Below are 13569 nucleotides of genomic sequence, written 5' to 3' on the forward strand. Positions count from 1 at the left end.
TACTATGAACATGGAAGATGAAACAAATGAAATTTAGAATGTCACATCTTTTGTCCTTAATAAGTCAAAATATCAGATGTTGCACTATAAACTGCGTTCATAAATCATTTATATGAGAGAGCCGGGAAAGTGACGGCTTTGTTATCACCAAGATCAAAACTGTTACGACACGAGAATGAGAAAGTCTGGCAAGGACCTGTAACTTTTCTGACACATATTGTTTTCCTTTATGCTAATGTGTCTGCAGTATCCTCGGTAGATGTCACAGAGCCAGAGTCAGAACTCATTCTGTCTTTAGATAGATTTGGACTCATGTCTGAAATCAAAGGCAGATTATTTTTTCTCACTTCTATGTATTGCCCAAAAGACTTTTATTTTGGGTTTTTGTGTCATTAAAACATTGCTTTTAAACTGAACAAACAGGAGCTTTGTGGCATCATGAATCCGCATTTGGCAAAGCATGCCCTCCTTTCTGTTTGCTTTGAAAGTTAATGTCTTGGTTCATTTGTGAATTCAGGAGGACATATTTACAAAGTAAGCCAACAGTTTTATCATGTATCTGTCTAATCCTTGGTGGTAGAATCTGAACACACACACACACACACACACACACACACACACACCCCCCCCCACACACACACACACACCAAATGACTGCCTCTGAGGTGAAAGCAGTTTTGAACTTCTTCATTGCTGCTTTCCCACTGGATATTGTTCTCATTTCCCCTCACTAACTCTCTTGGGAGCAAATTGAATTGACATCAGGAACTGTTGTGCTACTTTGTAAACCAGGGCATCCTGTCCATCATAAGCTCTGATTTCTCTCAACACTCTTCGGTCTGCACTGTGGCTGCAGGCAAAAAGTCTCCAGCTGGTACGCCAATCAGATACCCCATCTATTCCCTCCCCGGGTCAGGCTTATGGCTTCGAGGAGGATACCCTGGGGGTGCTCACAAGGCAGCAACCCCCTTTGAGGGACACAACCCTGGGGCCAGCCTACTACAATCCACTGCTAGTAAGGACAGATATATTCAGACATTTAAAGAATGTGAAGTGTTAATTTGTGCAAGCTTTTATACTGTACTTTTTACTGTATGAGTGTGTTCCATCTGAGTGGATTTACAGTAGTCTCCCTGAAAGCCCATAATTGTAAGGCAGATCTGATACACCATTGTCCTACCCACCCCACGGCTATTCAGTTGACTACAAACCCATTTCCATAACTAATGAATGCAACTCCACTTAAAAAAAGCCACAGTGCACCAATGCTCATCCATTTTACATGCCAACAAAGAGAGCCATTAGCAATTATTCTTCAAGCTATATTACAATATTCACTTAAAATAATGCACAAGCCGGATGGTCTGGATCTCAAATAAGCAATTTTTCATCTGTTAATGACCACAGGAAGTCAACGGCGACCTTGAGTGTTGGCTGAGGTTGTGTCGGCACACAGGCTCAGGCACAGGGGCATGCTGTGATTTAGGGCCATTAGCAGAGCAACCCTCGACGGGTCTTTTTTCCATCTCGACTTCTGTATAGCTCCCTTTGAAAGTTCAGTACCAGATTCTGTTTGTCTTCCTCCCTTTTTCTCTCGATCTGACACACTCATTTATTTAAACTGTCACACACCCCACCTCCTGCACTGACTTTTAAAGTGTAGAACGGCTGAATTAAGTAGCTTTCTGAGGGTGTAAATTCAAAGTGGTTGGGGCAGCCCAAAATAGTGTGCTTGGGTAAAAACCAAAAACATCTAATCGATTTTACCCACTGACCCTAAAATTATGCTTCACATCTGTATTGATAGAGCAATTACTGTATTGACTATTACATACAACTTTGAACACAGAATTAGAGAAAGACTGTTGTAAGAATAGTGTGTAAATATTGGTGTAGCATATGTATGTGTACATCAACAAATTAACAATATCGAATTGGGCTTGATCAGAAGACTTGGTTAAGCTCTAGGAGTGGAGAGAGGAAGAGACTGAGACTGAGGTTTGAATTTGGTACCATATATTTAAAAAAAAACCCAGAACAACAATGAATGGCTATTCTCACAAAGAGTAAAAAAAACAAATGAAATTTCTAACTTAAATTAGCTTCAAGGAAAACAAAAAATCTATGCCGTCTAATGAATACATTCAATTAACACATTTCATTCAAAAGTCTAATGAGCCCACTTAATTTGGTTCAGTCCATGTGCACATTGAGCACAACAAAAGTTCGGGTTGTCCACAACAATGGGTTGTACCAGTGTTGACTTGAGCAGGATTTCCAGAGGGATAATGTGCAAAGTGAAGAAAGGGATTGTGTGAATGTGAGTGTGTGGGACAGACAGCAACATTCAGTTCACTAGGATTTTTGTCCAAGTTCTTTCGTTGTTTTCGCTCGCCATCCAAACCTGGCCTGAATAAAAAGGAACAGGACCAGTTTCAGCTCTGGGTGTACACCAAATATATACACAGTATATATGCTGTATATCAATCAATCAAAATCAATAAATAATGCAGGTCGCATCACAATTAATACTGTACAATATTAAGTCCGTTTTCTTTTGAAGTGCATGACCGAAGTTACACTTAAATACACACATTTGGAGAAACGGGCGTAGTTACGCACGCTAACCCCATTGTATGCATACAGCTTTAAAGCTAACTGTTAGCGCAACTCACCGGTTCCGCTGTTTAATGAACGTAATCGCGCTGTAGTCGGCTCTCATAAGTTGACACAGTATTGAGAGATGTAGATGTCCTGATGCTTGGAAAGTAGCTAAAATTATTCCTCTGGCCAAAAATACAGCTGCACCATTCTCGGGGGCAAATAGCCGCCCTATTAGTTTGTTACCAGCTTTAGAAAAGGTAATAGAGAGAACTATATTTCAGCAAATTCAACTTTATTTTGATGTATATGGTTTGAACACAGATTATCAACACGCTTACAGGCCTGGCCACTCCACATGTACAGCATTGACACAGATGACAGATGATTGGCAATGTGATATTGATAATGGAAGACTGGTAGGGGCTGTTTTACTTGATTATAGTGCAGCTTTCGATCTGATTGATCATCCTTTACTATTAGGAAAGCTTAAAGAATATAGTTTCACTAGACCTGCATTAAAATGGATGGAGAGTTACTTAAGTAATAGAAAGCAAACTGTTTTTTTTAAATGGTAGCTTATTTGATGCCACTACTGTTAACTGGAGTCCCCCAGGGAAGTTGCCTAGGGCCTTTATTGTTCTCAATTTTTATTAATGATCTACCTTTAATACTACATGATGCTCAAATCTCAATGTATGCTGATGACTCAACCATATATGTTTCAGGAACTACTGCAGAAGAGATCAATTCTATTTTAGAACAAGAATTAAAGTCAATAGTAGAGTGGGTGGATAGTGATAAACTTGTGCTCAATGCTGGTAAGACAAAGTCTATATTAATGGGGACTAAGTATTTACTTTGAATCTTGTTTTGTTTATTGAATTCTGTTTAGTTTATTTGGAGGGAGAGAGATAAAATAAGAAAATGGGAGGAAAAAAAAAAGCTAGGAAAACCCTATCTGCTGATATATTTCATGATGCTGAAATTTTAATTTAAACTGTATTATCCTTCTGGAAGTGAACCGTTGTATGTCTGTGTATTGTATTTGTTGTATGAAAGATATGTTGTCTTGTCTGTGTACTGGATCCCAGGAAGAATAGCCACGCTTATTTGCAAGTGCTAATGGGGTACCCATAATAAAGTAAAGTAAAGGGTTGTCTGTCTCCTCACGGCCCCTCTCGCATCACCCGACTGACTTCCTGGGATGCTGTTTTATGGGCACCGATAGGCTGTGTGGGGTCATGTGACGCCCAGACGGTCGCTAGGAGTCGACTAGAAATGCCGAATTAACTGTTTTTTCACCTGGGTTACATCGGGTTACATTGGCCTAGTATTGCAAATACTGCATATTAATACAAGCACATATGATGAATTATACTTTAAAAATCTGTGGTGTGAAATTTTCAGTTTTAAAATTCTGTGAAAGTCATAATTTTGACTGAAATAAAAAATGTTTTCTTCTTTTTTGTTTTAAAAACAGGACAAAAGGTCTAACTTTATTTTTAGCAAAGTTCTTTAGATAATAATTAATCCATATCATTATTATGACATTTTATAAAACTAAATAATTTTTATTCTTATGGAAAGAATAAAAAGCCTACCAATCCATTGTATCAAGTCTGAATGAATGTACACAAACGGCATGTCAAAACCAACGGTGATACTTTCATGAGGCTGTTATGTGTCTCCTTGCAAAGCAGAAACATTGTGCTTTTCTCTTTGAGTTTAATCATTTGAGCATTCCTGTCTCCTTTCCCCTCCGAACTGTATTGTTAGATCACAGGAGATTGAACCTAAGACCTTGTTCTCCAGTCACTGTTAGAATTGTTATAAAGAGACAGGCATCACATTGGGTTAGAAAGTTGTTGAGCCTCTCTATCTATCCTCCCATAACCTGCCTGACATAATAATCCCCTACTGTTGGGTCAAGGAAAAGGTAGAATTGAAAGTGAGAAAATGATATCTCACGTAGCTTTAAGTTTTTATTTTTGAGGAACAAGTAGCACAATTCTTTATACACTGCCAAAAAAAAAGTCGCCATCACAAAAAGTCACATCATCTCATATTTTGTTGGATTAACTCTTGTGATATTGCATTAACTCATCAAAACAATATCCCAGTTAATGCATGCTGCAATCAAAGCTAAATGCAGTCCAACAACATATGAGAGGGTGTGACTTTTTTGGATGGAGACTTTTTTTTGGCCAGGCAGTGTATATAGTCGCTTGTAAACCAAACCGTGCTGTGATGTCCCTCCAGATATTCTTACAGATTATTTTTCTTCATTATGAATATTATGAAAAAACTTGAAATTTTAAGAGTCTTTTATAAAATTACTCATAGATTGACAGCAAATAGATAAAGTTGGTTACCAGGTTCTCTTTAAGTATTGCTTGTACATTAATCCATTATTACATGATTTAAATTTGTCAAACAAGTTAACTATAAATACCAGTAAAAATGATTGCAACTGTACCCTCTAAGAAATATCAGTACAAGCACTCAATATCCAGCAGATATCTTAATTTTTTTTTTCTGGCAAAATACTTTTGAGAGTATTATATCTCTAAAAAGTGTCTGTCGACAAGTTTCCAGACATAGTCTGTCAAAGGTGTTGAGCTGCAGAGCTGTAATCCAAGAAAATATTGATAGGTGTTATACTGTGTCTGGCGATTTCACTCTCTCACTTACAAAAAAACTTTTTAAACTCATGTTTTATACATATTGTAGCATGTTATATTTATTTTGGAAGTTTTTCCTAAATTTTGATGGGTAAAAATCATTCAGTATATATAGGCTTACTAATAATTCTGCAAAGCTTTTAGTAATACTATATATTCGATTGTAAACCTTGCTTCTTATTATCTTAATTGTATTGTATATAACCAAATTTTGCCAATACTGTATAGACGATTACTGCAGAGGTTCTGTTTCACCAAAGGGCCACTTGGTGACTGTTCTCTCATTCTTCCTTTCTATAGTCAGAGATGAGTTCTGTACAGAAGTACAAAGGTGTCCACTTTGGTAACAAGACAGGGAAAAGAGATGTGCTGAAGGTGGAAGATGGCCCAGGTCCAGGACATTATCACCCTGAGATGTGAGTATCATATTATAGCTGTTGTCATCTGCACATCAGTCACATGGCATGAGATGGTGATAGAAATCTTGAATGTCAGGGTCCTTCTAGCAATGTGCATGAAAGAAAAGATGTTGTGTTGAATCACAACATCTGGCAGGGAGTTAGCAAGACCACTCATAAATAATACAGTTTTAGAAAATTTCACCATTGGAAATAGGAGTTTTGTCATAAAACTGGGCTGTCAAGGCTGTGGAAACATGAAAATATTTATGAAGTAGCTGTCACAGAGGTGGAGCTGCATACTTGGAGCAGATGGTTTTGGGAAGGACAAAGTAGGCGCTGGGGTACTTAAGGTAATGCTTGAGGGCAGAACAGACAGAACCGGAAATCACATGTGTGTGATCACCAACTGGAGTGGTTAGGCAGGTCACATGGACTTCTAACAGGAAACCCTGAGCAACTGACATGGAACATAGGCTGCATTCAATAAGCAAAATGTTATTATATCACATTTGCCATTTTAATTGCGGTCTTGAACTTGCCTCATATGGCGAGTTGATTTGGCACCCTGCAGAGCAAGTTTGGAAACTCAGTGGAAGTCTTGGGAGAGCTGCACGAAAGAGAACTGCAGAAATTAAATGGGGGTGACAGTAGACATAAACCCACCAAGCTGCTAGTGCAGGCAAGAGGCTAGCAGGACACTGGATTGCCAACCTTGACGCAGGTTTGAGGCGAGTATACTAGAAAACTCAGGCGATGACTTAAGACAGAGCATTTAAAAAGCCAACCAAACAACAGCTTCTTAGTACCCATGACTCTTATCTTTTCTCTGTGCATACGAACTAAGGTATGTTACAGATCTCACAGGTAATTCTCAAAATAGATGCGTGCTGGGTTCGTCATCAGTTCTAAATACAGAGAGGGAAATGGGGAATGCGAGGATCCAAATGGAAACACAGACAGCAGACCTACATCAGTTCAAAAATAAAATAATGCAAACTGGTGGAATCATTATGGAAGCCTGGAAGGCTCAGGCTTAAGATCCAGAAATGAACTTCCAATGTGATGAGGAGCCACAAACATTCAATGTACTAAAGTCACTAACAGAACACAGGTGAATCTAAACTGTTATTAAAAAAGGGGGCCGGAAGGAAAAAAAGAGGATGCATAAAGAAAAGACATGACAGGGAAATGAACACACAAAATCAAAAAATGCATAACTAGCAAAACCCAATAAGGATGTCATATTTTTGTCTTCTATTGTGAGATGTACAGTATTGTCTCTGTCTCTGTTTGTCCCAGAAATGTTGAAACACAGTATGAGAATGTGAATCTTCAAAATAAACAGAGAGGCAGAGCCGAGCTCATCATTCCTCGCTACCATGAACTGGTGCACAAGCAAGAGGAAAAGAAGGCAAGTGCTCTTTGTGTTTGTGTTTGTAGCTACTTTCGTCCATGTAGTGATACACATGCAGCTCAATTCACTCCATCATCATCCTTGAAGATGAATCATTTTCTATTCCATTACAAGTTACTTAGTAATATTCCCGTGCGAACGTCTGCCTGTTGCTGAGAATCTGCGCTAGTATACCTGTGGAATTGATGTGAGCTGTTCTGCTGAAATCCGCTCTCTGATTCTGCAGGAAATGTGCAACACTTGAGAGCATTAAGACATTAAGCAAAGGTGCATTTAAATAATGAATTCAACTTTTTTAAGTGGAAGACTATATAACACATTCATTAAAGGTCCCATATTATCTTTCTAACTAACACACTGCTACATTAGCCTGAACATGAAAATCAGGTACATACTGTAGTAGGTGGCCTCCATCTACTATTTACCTGACTAACTAGTTGGAATTATTTTTATGATTTATTTATTTCAGTTGCTGCACACACAATTTATTTCTGCTGATAGTGGACATTTCTCTAAAAATGTATTTTGTATTCCCTTTTGTATAACACTTAATTTTATTAGGGTTCTACTATTTACACCATGAACTAGAATTACTTTCAGTAATATGTATACCTGTGACAAAGTCAAGTAGTTCTTCACATAATTGTGTGTTATGTCTGGCCCAGCGGAGATAAACAGTACTAATCCAACCAGTGTGAAATTCTTGCTTGCTGTTGCCATACTAAATAAAACCTTTATCTCTCAGCTGGTAACAATATGTATGTAATAGTTGTAAGGTGGACATTTATTTTAGCAGTTTCCGAAACTCTTCACACAGTAAGATTTGGCAGTGGCAAATTGAGAAAGAGTCATGTTAAAGTAATGGGACTTACAGTGAGAATGCAGGTAAGTCATTTGGATTTATTCAGTATTTATTCAAGTACTGCAGATTAAAGATGAAAAATTTCAACTATTCCTTCCTGTCTTGCTTGAATTCATCAGTTTTTCCATCCATCCATAGAGGGCAGTAGAACACAAGCTTTAATCTGGCACCCACACACATCTATAAACACACATTGATTCACTGGAGTGGGGGTTACTCACCTGCTCATGAACTTGAGTGTGCTGGCAGGGTAATGCTTGGTGATGTTTTATTTTTCCAGTCCGTGGATGACCGTGGTTGAGATACGCAAGACTACATTTGTCAACAGGGAAGAAAACATATGCCTTCAAGGACTCACACCTTCCCCCTTCAGTCCTCTCACACTCTTTCTTAAGATGCTGCTCAGGAGCATGTCTTTTAATTTTTTTCATCATTGATTACACCTCATTTTATGCCCTTATTTTACCCCGACTTATATCTCCAGCTATTACATACTGCTCTTTATTCTGTGAATTTGATTCATCAAGTTTGACTTGTGTGCGTGCTTGTGTACAATCTGTGCTCCATGCTGTATTTGGACCACCTACTGTGATTGCTGAACCTCCATCTGTCATCATTAGTACCTGACACCAACGACACCATCAACAACACACACACACACACACACACACACACACACACACACACACACACACACACACACACACACACACACACTGGCCAGATGGGTCGATGGGTCATTACCCATAGTGGGGACACTCAGGACAAACACCTTTAACTTCCAAGTGGTCAGCTGATAGTCTTCCTCTAATGGCTCGGGGCTATCACCATCTTTAGAGAGTAAACGTCTGCATGCAAGATTTTCCCATTAAGCAGTCATTTTGACATGTCAAGGGGAACCACTGAGCAAATCACTTAAACTAAGCATATCATGTGTATCCAAGCCATCAAAAACAAAACAGATGGAGTTACTCTAAGGTTTAACATTTCCCTGTCATTAGGGAGTTCACCGACACTTCATCTCCAAAACATTGTGAATACCTTGTTAATGTTATAGTGATGGTATTGTTCTATTTGTAGTGCTACATTCTCATAATGGAGAAGCGGAACTATGTCTGTATGGGAAAAACAAGAAACAATAGTGAGGCAAAACTGTCTAATGCTGGATGTAGGATTATTGATTTGAAAACTGAACAAACAACTGAGACATATTGATGAGTTCAGTTGAATTCAATGTCTCACATCGAGTTAATAAATAATCAGAAATGATTGCACTTAAGTAAGCATATACTGTATTTGTCTGCTGCTTTTATCAACAAATCCAAAACTTTGAATTTGTATCTCTTCCCTATCGTCATAAATATTTTCTATATTTATATATATTTTAGAAACTTAATCTTAATGCCTCATGCAGAGTGTAAAGGGTAATCTTTATTGACTCTCGTTTGACTACAAGCAGCTCTGGCAGAGAGCTGAAAATGACCAAGAAGATTAAATAAGTTGTCTTGATCTTTTGTAACTTCAGAAAACAGAATTTTATCCCAAGAAAAATCTATTGGGAGTTTTACAGTACATGAACACAAGTTTTGTCAGTATGTGACAGTACATATTCTGAGTACAAGGAAATTGTTTCTGGCAAGGACACACTGTAGTCAATATTCATGAATAAAAACTGTGATGTCCGAAGGCTTGGGGGGATGTTTTTTGTAGAAATTCAACACTATCCTCCCTGAGGATTTGGTATAACTGCCAACAGTCCCTGTACAAACCCATGCTGTTTTCATGCAAACCTAGTTAACATACCACTGGTCCAGATACCATCTGGGTTTACCATAGACACTTAAATGCTCTGGCTCTAGACTATTGAATGTGGAAATGTGAATGTGTGGTACGTGTGTTTCCTTGCCTCCAGCTGTCGGTATCTCTGTGAACCTGGTGTTGTTAACTGGTTTTGCTAGTTAGTGTAATTGCTGCAGTAACATGGTGAATATACTGAAACCAAACATGATTGCTTCATGATTGTGACTGTGTAAAGAAAAGGACTTTTTCTTATTATTCTTTTTTACATTTTCTAATATGTCTGTCACTTATCTGTGGCTTCATTTATCTTTGCTGTGTCTTTTTTTCTTCTGTCTTCACCTTTCTGTGTTCTTTGTCCTTTGTTTAACTGAACAGAATCAAAGAATCTCTCCCACCCTCTTTTCCATTTCCTCTCTCTGTCCTTACCTTGTAATTTGCATAGCTACATGGAAAATGATATCACCAACGCATGTGCTCTAACCACATGCATTATCTTGTACTGACTGCATTTTTTGGTGTCTGCTTCCCAACAGGGAGTTCCTGGTCCAGGACAGTACCACATCAGGAGTCAGTTTGAGCAGCCTCTGAAGTCCAGTGGTAACCTGCCAAAGTTCACTCAGCCGTACCTCTCTCAGACTGAGGTACAATGCAAACAAAATCATTCAGGGCTTTATGTGTAGGCCTGTGAGTTCATTTCAAGAGGATCAGATTATACTGCGTGAGCACGTGTTTTTTCCCCCCGCCAGCGGCCTTTAGCTGCTTTTACCCACTAGGGTCTACTTTAGTTTTTCTATGTTTGCTTTCCTATTGTATTGATTCTCTGTCTGCATGCAGTCAACAGAACATCAGGAATCTCTTTCCAGGACACACGAGACCTATAGGATTTGTGTGTTATTAGTTTATATTATTATTCCCCTGGACGTTAAACCAGATTGGAAGGTGAATTCACTGTTTACAAAACAAACAAACAAACAAACAAAAATGATGTTAAAACGTATGAAAAGTAGAATTGATAATTCATAAAAAGAATATCTATAAAGCTCTTAGGTTTGTTTCATTTAGATGTGTCATAAAGCCCTGCCCCCCCAGGGATCACATGGAAAGACATTGCAGAAATAATCTATTGCAAAAAAATATACATATAAAATTCACTATTTCTCAAAGGAGACTGGATTTTCATGTGGAATATTTAAGATTAAGTCACAGATCCAAGACACTGCTTCTTTAATTGATGTGCTGGGAGTAAAGAATTTCTTCAAATGGAGGAGAAGATGGGTTTATCAAGGGGCTCACAGGAGCGGTGATGAAGGATATGAAAACGAGGAGTTTTATGTTGCAGGAATAACCAACATCCTTTTGGGGCACTGCCCAATAGACTCCTGTAAATCTCTGACTGATGTTTTAATTATCACTGACACAACAGGCACACGCGCACATGTGCATGTGTGTCTATGTGTGTGTGTGTGTGTGAGTGTGTGTGTGTGTGTGTGTGTATGTGTGTGTTAGTTTGCTGTGACCTAATTTCCTTGGCCACATGCTGTTTTTGTGCGTGGACACTGTGATGTCGTCAGTGACACCTAGTATGAAACTTGTTCTGTGTGTGTGCATGTCCGTGTCACAAGTCATATCCAGTGCAGAACTGAGATCAATAGTTTTCTTAGATCATCTTTCTGAGTCCAGTTTCGTCTGACACCGTTCCCCTGCGGAGGGACACAGAGGAAATGAAGGAGTGAAAGAGGGAGAGAGGCAGAGAGGGAGGCAGGGAGGGAAGAAGGGTGAGATAAGAGGAGCAGCTGGAATCTTCCAGTTCTCGCCTGTTTGACTTTCCAATTTCCCAATATCAAAGCCTCTCCATGACATTCTGTGAAAACATGCTCTTTTATTGATTTCCTTTTTGCTCTCTCCTTTCCATTTCTCGATTAGCTCACAATCATTTTCTCCTCATTTTCTTGATATTTTTAATGTTACAGGACTCCAACTTAACTTTGGTTTCCCTTCTTAATACTACTTTCAGTTTTGTTTTCTCTCTAGCCAGTGGGTCCCTGGAGATTATCTTCCCTATTGGTTTGTGCTCCACAAGATTTTAAATAAAAAAGCATACAAATAGCCTATTTCACTTTAATTTCTAAGTCAAGAAACATTTAAAGTGTCACATTTTTTATTTCAGATTTTATGCTGACAGTATTTCTATTTTTGTTACACATGACAACCGTGGGTAAACACACCGTCAGCCTGTGAAGCAGATGAAATAATCAATCCTGAACTTTCCACTCTGATCTCATGTAAATATTAGACAATATTCTAAAGCTTCAGTGCCATACATATAGCACACAAATGACACTCATAAGTTTAAGTATTGTGATGTTATCAATGAAAGTATTTAAACTATTTATTGGAGTACCTTCCAGACCCTGTAGTCTATGAGAGTACGTGAAGTTTAAAAATGGATTCAACTCTGCAACTCACTTCTAAAGATTGATCTCAATCCAGAACCCCTTGCGCACCCAATTCATTAAATCACATCACCAGATGTTTGGACAATGACAGAGGTGCCCACAGACGCACCTTTAAGGGGTACTATTTTTGCTCTGGGCATTTTTTTTTGGCAGAAATAGACTGTTGGGAATCATAAATCCACCTTTAAAATAAACGAGTTATTAAAGTGAAGGGCCAACAAAGTGCTGTCATTCAGTTCAAGAGAGGAAAAGAACCCCCCATAAAGCCATAAATAAAGCATTATTTGAGTTGTTATGTCAGCGTTGGACTGACAGATGGCTGCTAAGATCAGCACTATATCTGATTTTGAATTTACGCAGTGTGTTTCAGGCTTGAAATAGCGTGTTATGCATCTTTTCTTCATCCTCTCCAAATACCAAATCTGTTTCTACCCTAAACACATGTCGTTTCAAACCAGTTTTCCTCCCCAGTGCCTAGCTTCCTCAGTCAACTTATTTGTCTTCTTTAACCTTTATTTTACCTTTATTACTTAAAGCTTGATAATTTTTCTGTGTACGACACTTTATTTCTGGCAACTGTTTTCTGCAACAAGACTCATTGTTTCAGTGGAAAGTGCGAAGCAACGATTGCCATATTTCCAACAAATGGCTTCATTTCATTCATACTTTTAGAATACAATGTGGAGAAGTAGAGAGAGAGTGAGAGAGGAGAGAGAGAGAGCGAGAGAGAGAGAGAGAGAGAGAGAGAGAGAGAGAGAGAGAGAGAGAGAGAGAGAGAGAGAGAGAGAGAGAGAGAGAGAGAGAGAGAGAGAGAGAGAGAGAGAGAGAGAGAGAGATAATCAGGTTCTTTATAATCCACTGTTGTGTTCAGTAACCACCAGCTGAATGGTTCAGGCATGAACAACTGAAGAGAAATTTAGACTTACACTACAATGCAGTTCACCTTCAATTATTTTGGCTGAAAAGGCACCTTATCTGCTTTGCTCCCTTGATTGCCTTTGCTGTTATAATGGGCCATCAGATAAACACATTTACAGTCTGGAAGTGAAGCTGCCAAGCAGTTGCAGGAACAAAAAAGGTCTGACATCAGCAGAACATTCACAGAGTATTATTCACCTGATTGCGTGCATCTTTGTGATGTAGTCGCTCTTTACACCACCTAGTTTTCTCTCTCTTCATCTCACCACTTTGTCCTGTCTGCATACATTTTACACTTCTATTCTCTCTCTTATCAATCAATCAATCAATCAATCAATCAATCAATCAATCAATCAATCAATCAATCAATCAATCAATCAATCAATCAATCGACTTTTATTTATATAGCGCTTAATCACATCTGAAGACATTT

At 38.5% G+C, this 13569-nt stretch overlaps 1 protein-coding gene across 3 annotated transcripts in view; it reads left to right on the forward strand.

Moving 5' to 3' along the window:
• stpg2 (sperm-tail PG-rich repeat containing 2) overlaps positions 1-13569 on the forward strand; it is a 65044-nt gene that overhangs the window by 1875 nt on the left and 49600 nt on the right. For all 3 annotated transcript variants that reach the window (XM_068311505.1, XM_068311506.1, XM_068311504.1), the window contains exons 4-7: positions 857-1015; positions 5586-5701; positions 6986-7101; positions 10300-10403. In XM_068311505.1, the coding sequence (XP_068167606.1) occupies positions 857-1015; positions 5586-5701; positions 6986-7101; positions 10300-10403 (495 nt within the window). The remainder of the gene's footprint in view (positions 1-856; positions 1016-5585; positions 5702-6985; positions 7102-10299; positions 10404-13569) is intronic.

This window comes from Antennarius striatus, chromosome 3 (genome assembly GCF_040054535.1).
Source record: "Antennarius striatus isolate MH-2024 chromosome 3, ASM4005453v1, whole genome shotgun sequence".
Taxonomy (NCBI): Eukaryota; Metazoa; Chordata; class Actinopteri; order Lophiiformes; family Antennariidae; genus Antennarius; species Antennarius striatus.